Source organism: Macrobrachium rosenbergii, chromosome 50, assembly GCF_040412425.1.
Source record: "Macrobrachium rosenbergii isolate ZJJX-2024 chromosome 50, ASM4041242v1, whole genome shotgun sequence".
Classification (NCBI taxonomy): Eukaryota; Metazoa; Arthropoda; class Malacostraca; order Decapoda; family Palaemonidae; genus Macrobrachium; species Macrobrachium rosenbergii.
In genome coordinates, this window is record NC_089790.1 from 30,056,654 (window position 1) to 30,066,210 (window position 9,557).

Here is a 9,557-nt window from a genome sequence, read left to right on the forward strand (position 1 = left end):
GTTGGCACACACTGAGGGGCAAGTTGGCACATCATTTTTTCTCTCGTTTAAAGACTATTTAAAGACTATTGAGTAGAGCACTTACTCCTAATTATCATATTAATCACAGCTCTGATTATCACAAAAGTTTAAACAAGAAAATAAAACTAGTATTTAAAGGCCAGAAAGGAAAACTTATTCTAAATCACAATTTGAGTTATGAAAATAAGAAAATAAACACTACCCTTTAAATCACAGCTCTCACTTAAAAAAAAATCAAATAAAATACCTTAATCTTTCAAAGTATTCTATGAAAACGTATTCACATCACAAAATAAATATTACACTATCAAAGCTATGAAGGAAAGCTAGTCTAATTCATCATTTGAATTACAGTGATTACAAGTAAAAACAAATTCTTATCAGTGCAACTTTCATGAGCCCACCTTTTGCAAACCAGGCATTGCACCCAGATTTCTCGTGATTTGCTATTGGAAAATGGCTCCACACATACCAGACAGTAGGTTTCCTCCTCTTCAGAATCTGAGCTTTCTGGAGTTCTTTGTTTTGTTTTTTTTTTCCCTGCAAGCATAATTCTTCCAGTTTTCACTTTTGCTTTTGACTTGTTCTCCTCTAATGCTCTTTTTAACTGGAGTATCAGTCAAGATTGCGGTGGTTCGTTTCCTTTTATTCACTGAATTTCCCTTTCTTGGGCCCGCCTTAGGCAGTGGTCTTACTGCTTCTGGTGTTAAGACTAAGTTTATATTTTTCTCTGTAGAGATTCCTGAAGTAGATGGTGTTGGTTCATTTGCATGATAGATTGCAATATTAGGAGCCCTAAGTTCATTCTCCTCCTCTAGTTGTGCATCCCTAAGTGTGGAAGGAGAACCAGCCTGGTTTGTAGTTTTGTCTGTGGCCTCTGAGGGATATAAATTCAACATACCAGTGCTTCCATTTTCTGGTGATGCTTGCATTTCAGACAAATCATTAGGCAGAGGCCTGTCTGTTACATATGCACCCATAAAATCTTCATCCTGAAATATATCTCTATTAAAGGGTGAAATCCCTGCAGATCTGAACCCAGCTAAGATGTTGGCAGGAGTCACAGCAAGTGGCATGGCAGTTGAAACTATGCCTGGAATATCGTATATAGTCATTGTAGAACCAGGATGATCTGTCATCCAAGAGTCACAGGATCTATTTACATACTTCTTCAGTGGTCCGTAAACACTTATATCAAGCGGTTGCATCCTATGAGAACAGTGTGGGGGGAATGAAAGAGCAACAATTCCATTTGCCTTACAATAATCCAGGCCATCTATGGACAGGTGAGAATCATGGTTGTCTAGTAATAAAAGCACCGGGTGCTCTTTTGAACATTTAGTATGTTTCACAAAATGCTTAAGAAATTCAAGAAAATTAGACTCTTTCATCCACCCTGATGGATTGGCAGCTCCAGAACTACCTGGTGGGCCATTAGTCAGGAAATGATCGCGGAAATGAACTCTGGGGAAAACAAAGAAAGGAGGGACTGCATTACCAATTGCTGAGACAGCTATAGCTACTGTTACAAGAGTTCCTCTTTCTGCTGAGGTCATTTTTCCAATTTGTTTAGAGCCTTTACGAGCAACAACTTTAACAGGCTTCTGAACTGTTGTTACCCCAGTCTCATCCATGTTCCATATGTTCCCTGGAGTAAACTCATAGCGATCTCGGACAGATTGCAGATTATCAAAAAACATGTCCACATTCGTCCTATTAAAACTTGTTGCTCTTGAAAGGCTGGTTGCTTCTGGTGACCTAATGGATAGGTCCTTATTTCTTTTTCAAAAACCTGAAAACCAGTCAGCACCAGCCATCTCATTTTCTGTCCAAGAATTAGGAATAGAATTGTTGCTATATACAGCATACTGATATGCCAATTTTCTTACATCCTTCACAGATAAGCCATAATAAATATCAGCTGCACGTTTAAGATATGTAGAAAGTTCCTTTTCCTGTTCTTTAGAAAATACTTGTCTGTGTTGAGTGTAGCCCACCGTAAGAGATGAACTTCCTTCACTCAACAGTTGTTCATCAGTTATTTTCTGGCAATAACGTGCAAGTGTTCGAAAAGGAATGCCAAAATCCTTTGCAACCCCTCTAATTGACTTGTGCTCAAACTTTACACATTTGACAGCCCTCAGAATCGCATCAGGTGGAGTTGAGGCTCGTTCAGTTTTTCTTGGGTATGTTCTAACCATTGTCTGAAAATCATATAAGAAAAATACTGTCAGATTGTCTAAAACTGTCCAAAAATTAAGAAGACTATATATGCGGGGCAAATTGGCACAGTGTCAACCTGCCCCATTCTCGCTGTGCCAACATGCCCCAACCAAGAAACTGTTACTAAAATGGTATCTGATAAATAACCTTACAGTTTTAAAAGCTTAGTCTTATTGTTAAATTATTTCCATATTTCAAGCGATATTTTAGCTAGAAAACATTCAGCATATCAAGTAATTTAGCACATGTTTTAACAAAGAAAAGTAGTTACTCAGATTTTACTTACCTTCAGCAAAATCAAACTTTTGTCCACAAGTCGACTCTCCTACACCGAATCGTGATGGTGGTTTCTGGGTAACTGAACAAACATGTGGGGACCACGTGGTAGCGATATCAGAGCTATCTGTCGTCAAACATATGAAATATTGCAGCTGTGTCAACTTACCCTGTAGCCAACTAGCCCTGGTCTCCCTATATATATATATATATATATATATATATATATATATATATATATATATATATGCGTCTATAACTGAGAATTCATTTCTAAATATATATATAAAATGTATATATATATATATATATATATATATATATATATATATATATATATATTGTGTGCATGTATATATATATATATATATATATATATATATATATATATATATAGTGAAACCAAAGTCGATTGGCAGGGCAGACCGAAGGTAGATTAATACAGTAGTGTCAAATATGAGAAATTCACAGTATATAAATTGTACTGAATGAGGATTTTTAAAGAATTCTTTATATGTCTGCCCCAGAATCCTTTTTAGTTTCCAACTAAAAAGTTGCCCATTCAGTTTCCATTACCACAAGTTAAAAAAAAAAATTGTATCTATTGCAAATGTGGCACAGTTTTGAAGAGAGCTGCCAGTTGCACTGTATGGTGAAGACGTCTTCTAATCTCATTCAAACGTGACTTTGATACTGAAATACGGAGAGAGAGAGAGAGAGAGAGAGAGAGAGAGAGAGAGAGAGAGAGAGAGAGAGAGAGAGAGAAGGGCTGATAAAACCATTCGCGAAAAGGTGGCGTGCACTTATGAAGACACACCCCCGGGCGTAATCCACTTCACTAACAAAGGGAATCGTAAAACAGGTGCAGCTGACGCAATATTGTAAGACAAAAGACCGACCAGTTTCCAATAAAACATGGCTTTCCGTCCTTAAGACAGTTTTCGTCCATAGAGGATTAAAATGCATTTTAGGTATACAGTGCATACAATTTGTGCGCTAATTTATAAACACTTGCGTAAATACTTATACGTTTGCCTATTAAAAAAAATTTTTTTTCAAAGATACTATCCACCCTTTAAAAACAAACAATGTATGCCAAAGCTCCGTTCTTCAGAACCTATGCTGAACCCAAAACAAACACTTCAACATTTTGCCGTTAAAACGTACAGTCGCTAAGAGGTCTAATTATCAATTATCAAAATATTGGCCCTCCATTTCTAAATAATAAAATCATTGCATGCACTGTTGATGCCTTCTTAATTCTACAGAATGTTAAGCATACAAAAAGCTTCCTTCTACAAAACTGGTATAAATTAACAAGCCTTGGTTTTTTAAGAATATCCTTTTTTTTTGTCAAAGTCATTACTATTCATAAGCGTCACACTACAAGTTTCTAGGCAATCACCAATAAATTCTATTTTGGAAATTAAAAAGACAGAGAGTCCGTGCCACCTTACGTACAATTACAGCATGCAATCTCTCTTATTCCTAGTACACAGGAGTAACTCGAAATTAGAGATCACATAGCTGTTCTCGGCAGTTTCTCAGTGTTGCCACTAAAATTTTAGCGTTGAAGTTATCAATTTTTGCCATCCTTATTCCACTCTAATAAACCCGGCACAGCTTTTAAAAATATTAAGAAATCATCCTCACCATTTTGTGTTACATGACTTGCAGTATCAAGCTATCAACTCTCTGAACCTTACGCCTTGATAAACAAACTATCTTAAATAAAACTCAATATAAATTTATTTCATCATAGCTGCAACACTCTCTCATTGATAGTTCTCTCTCATAAAATGTATGCAGCAACCCAACGGAAACCACGTCGGCTACATAAACATCAATGGTGCTACTTTTGCTTGTCATCTACGCGTCACCTCTCCGCGGTGCTAGTATTAAACACCGTGTAAAGTAGATGGCCGCACGAAGATATCGTTTATTGTTATAATATAATTTGTCGACCACGCAATTTAGAAATGGGTGTATATAATACTTTGTCCCCGAAGGACTAGTACTAAACACAGCGTCCCAAGGAGTTTCCGCCATGTTTAGTAATAGCACCTCGGAGTAGGTGAAGCGTAAAGTATACCCTAGTTTAACCAGACCACTGAGCTGATTAGCGGCTCTCCTAGGGAGGGCTGGCCCGAAGGATTAGACTTATTTTACGTGGCTAAGAACCAATTGGTTACCCAGCAACGGGACCTACAGCTTATTGTGGAATCCGAACCACATTATACCGTGAAATGAATTTCTACCACCAGAAATAAATTCCTCTAATTCTTCATTGGCCGGCCAGAGACTCGAACTCGGGCCTAGCAGAGTGCTAGCCGAGAACTCTACCGACTCGTCCAACGAGGAACTAGATAACAAGCCCAAGTAGCACCAACATCAATCATAAAAGACAACTCAACATCTGCTCTTAACACATTCCTCAATTCGAGTGCTTTTTACACGAAGGCCGATTGGATGGGCAACCTCACGAAAGCAAAAGGACAGTAGGCTCATTATCAAGGCTAGAAAACCAAGGTATGTAATTGAAAATTACTATTCTACAGGCTCCGGGAAAATAGAAGCAATCATTGACGTTATCCTTCCTAGTAAAACACGAAGGTCGAACTAAACAAATAAAGAATGCTAAGTAAATGCATACGCTAAAGTCAGGGGTTGAATAAGAGCTTGAACTCATGCAGTAGGGCTAACGTGCTAGCTACAGATGCTTTATTTGCCCCAACACAAAGACGACAGAACCCTGAGGCATAGAAAAAAATCCTAAAAGTATACATAAGCTATCATAAGCTTCGTTGTGAACATGATAAAATAAAATATAAAGGTCTTAAAAGGGTGGCCTGAAGGTAAACTTCCAACAAAGAGCTACGAATTACATAATCAATGAAAATAATAAATCTTCCAGAGAACCAATTACATAGAAACCCTACCAATTCTCTTTTTATAGAGGTCAATCTGACCGAAGGATAAACAAAACAAATCGACGATGGAGGTTGTCATTCTTTCCCTTTCTTAATCTCTAAATCTGTCACGGTCAGGCACCAGTCTTCTGCTCTTTCTTTCTTTTACTTTATTATTAAAGCTTCCAGCTGTACTGACAATCACTGAGTTCTTCTACTGTATATAAAAAATGTCCGTTTTCTTTATTTTTGGACGTATAACTAAGAACTATAACGAGTTTCTTTACTAATATATGTTAGTAAAGCAACTCTATTCAAGTTAATTTTAGGGCAAAAGTTTAGCTCGACTTAGTCTATATAAAAAAATGTCCGTTTTCTTTATTTTTGGACGTATAACTAAGAACCAGAACGAGTTTCTTTACTAATATAATATATTAGTAAAGAAACTCTATTCAAGTTAATTTTAGGGCAAAAGTTTAGTTCGACTTAGTCTTGATTAATATTATTAGGTTCACACACGCACACACGTATATAGTATATATTACATACTATATGCGTGTGTGCACCTAATAATATTAATCAAGACTATGTCGAACTAAACTTTTGCCCTAAAATTAACTTGAATAGATGACGGTTTTATTTACAAAGCGAAAAATGTCCATGGAATTCTTTTGAAATCATAATATGAACGCACAAAATATATGTACGGAATCCCTTCTTGCCCAAAGGCATCGTTAGCGCACACCAGAGTAAATATCAACAGCACGCACGATTCCAACAAGAGGTAATTACAGCATGCGTTACGCGATCAGAACACGTACGGTTGACGTTGGAATCATGACGGTTGAAAACAAACTTCGTGCTCCCAACAAAAAGATGATCTAATAATACAGTCGGAAATATGACACGCACGGACTTTGAGGGCAAGCCGACCGATTTGACCCACATATCGATCGGGACTTCTGAAACTATTTCCTGGGTTGGAAGAGTCGGATTGATCGCCGAGATATGGGAGGGGGAGGGGGAGGGGGAGGGGGAAGAGGGGAGAGAGGCCACTAAACTACAAAGACTGGCCCACATCCATCTCTTACCGGTGATTACCATTAGGATCGATTTCGTCTTCATGGCTCTCTCTCTCTCTCTCTCTCTCTCTCTCTCTCTCTCTCTCTCTCTCTCTCTCTCTCTCTCTCGGTTTCAGACTCATCACCGACTAATTTAACAGGATAAACATTCCTAATCCGAAATGTGATGGAGCTTCAGTGATGCAAACAAACGCCTAATCCCTTGATTAAATTTAATCCGAACCTTTAGATTCTACCTTGCAATACAGTGTTGAACCTACCTATCCGGTCTTCGATTCTACTGCCTCCCTAATTGCACGGGTCAGTTTCCTAATAACCAAGAACAATGCTCCCACTCTGGACTGCACTTCTGGTAATTCACGTCGGGATCACTGCCTCTCCTGACAGCGTGTTCGTACCTCCCGCGCAAAATTATACTTTCCTTCCTTAAATCATAAAAATACGTTATCTGTACTGCTAAAGACCAAACCAAAAAGTCACTCAAGTTTGATTTATCTTACTGCTGTGATTGACTGACTGATTAAAATTTAGCCTGTTGAGCCAATGCACTGGGGCACTTTCGGCCATTTAGTGCTTAAGAAAGTGAAAAGAGGTAGTTGGAGTGGTTCGACGGTATGATAAAAGTGAAAAGAGATAGTTAGAGTGGTTCGACGGTATGATAAAGAGATCCGAAAAATAAGGTAATGAAGTGTACAAAGATTTTAAGGTGGAACTGGGAAACAACCTACAGTTGCACTAAAAAGTAATAGTGAGAGAGGCTGGACAGCAAGAAAGATGTGGGAACGGAGGTAAAATAAATGCTAAAATGTGGCTGCAGCTAAAGGCTGATGGGATGCTACAAACACGTTTCACAATGCCTACAGTGCACCACGTGAGGTGCACTGCCCCCTACTTGTATCTTACTGCTGTGGTCTTGAAATCCTACAAGGCAACTTATCAATAAACTGCGTTCTTATGCTAATCAAACGTCCAATTCTCACTGCTGAGGGAAATGAAAACAGTAAATTAAAACGTCACATTGAATACAATGTTGTTGCCTTATTTCAGCCATATTTTCCGTCAAAACTGCTTCTGATGAAAAAATACAGCGCGCTGCTGTGATTGAGAAAGATCTACATAGCCAGATTTCACGCCTACAATTTTTGTCTTCACAATATGACGACATCCGCTAAATTTTATCACACTCATATCTCATCCTCAAATGTAGAGAATTACTTTTATCTTGCATAAATGAGTTGATTCTCGAACTCCATGACATGACGCCCAACTGCCTGCCAAATTTCATCATCCCACGACAAAACCCCACTTAGACTTCGAAGAAAGAGGTTCCTTTACAACTGTGACAGAACTGGGAACGTTTCTTTACACGTCAGTTTTCTGCTGCCTTAAACAACGAAGTCCAAAGAAACTCCTTCCACTCGGTGTGACAGCTGTTTACCGATGCTCCCCTTCCCAGATCGCGACCTCCACCTTTTACATGATGATATCGAAGAACTTGTTTTTCTGTGCGGCCCCTTAAAATCTTTTCATAATGTGGTGTGTAGTTAATATATTTGCAAAGGAAATAAGGTCGTTCCATCTACAAGCCCCAAACTTAAAATAATCTGGGAAGTAAAAATGTACAAAATCTAAAGATGAAGAATACTCAAGTTGAAGATGGAATTAGAGAAAACAAAGTTCGTACATAACGGTGGAAATTTTCACAAATTAAATACGTCGAAGTCAAGAGGGGACAGTAGGTCAACTTAGATAAATACAAACTCAAGAGAGGAAGCGAGGTCAACTTTTTTAAAGATCCAAGAGGAATTAAAGATCTAAGAGGAGTTAACTTGGATAAAAAAATAAAATGCCAACGACGAAAACTTTCCTTTCTAATAAAGAAATGGACTGCAATTTACTAAATAGCGATCCAGGAAAAAACGGACGGCGCGTACGTTAATTTGGAGATAAGCATAAACGTGAAAATAAGGCCTCCTGAAACAGCTTGCGTAACTTTACGAAACAAACAAAAAGCAAATATGAGGAAAACAGAGTTTCTCCGTAACAAACGCGCTGTAATACCAACCACGCAAGGCAATCCTGCATCATCAGACTGAAAGCCTCGCTGCCTCTAAAAAGATCCTCCATTCTGGGCGTGGGAGCAGCCGAGTTCAATAGAGGCTCAATAGGGTTCATTCATGAATAAGTTCATCCACTGACTACGGATGGGGAAAGTATTTTAGGCGAAAACTGAAAATACTGTTACGCCGCTCTAATAAGCGGGAGAGGATTCTGGCCATAAGCAAATCCACATGCATGAAAACAAGAAATGAACGGTATTTAAATTGTCAAATCCAGGGAAATGTGCCAAGGGTTTAATCGAATTCTATCAAATTTTTGCAGCAATCATTATAGCTTTGGTCAACAAAACCATTTTATAGTAATCACAGTGTCTGACAGAATTTTCGCTATAATCATTACAGTTGTTTCACAGTACTTCCGCTGTAATCATGAAAACGTTTGAACCCGTGAACACATTTACTGACCGGAAATAACCCAAAATTAGAAAAGCAGGAGCCGATTAAAAAAATAGTCTGTCGATGAAATACTGAAAATCAATACACAGATTTGACGACCCAAAATAGGTCAATAAGTGACCCCAGATATACGACAGAGCATGAGATTGAACATTACAGATCCTCCCTCAAAATGTGAGTTGCCCTCGCATCTCATTAGTCATAATAGTTGTATCAATAACCAATGAAGTGATTGAAGTGATAAAAACACAATGAGAAAAAACATTACGCACAACTTACGCCTCTGTCGAACAAATAATCTTTCTAAAAGGCTGTATGTAAGAATGCATCACTTTATAAGTGGGACCTCTGTGCACAAAAATAACTAAATCATTAGAAATCAATTCAAATGGAAGATATTCTCTAGAGATAATCTCAGTTACTAAGATTAATCCACTAAACGCCTCAATATTTTTCTAAACTCTTAGCAACTGATCATCGCTTCCTGAACTCTATTTGGCATTTTATATAAAAAACAAATTCTACATTAT

The 9,557-nt window shown here is 37.9% G+C and overlaps 1 protein-coding gene across 1 annotated transcript; it reads right to left on the reverse strand.

Moving 5' to 3' along the window:
- Positions 1 to 515: 515 nt before the first annotated feature.
- Positions 516 to 1,721, reverse strand: LOC136832931 (uncharacterized). The gene has a single exon (XM_067094592.1). It carries the CDS (start codon positions 1,719 to 1,721, stop codon positions 516 to 518), a length of 1,206 nt encoding a protein of 401 aa, XP_066950693.1.
- Between the last annotated feature and the right edge of the window lie 7,836 nt (positions 1,722 to 9,557).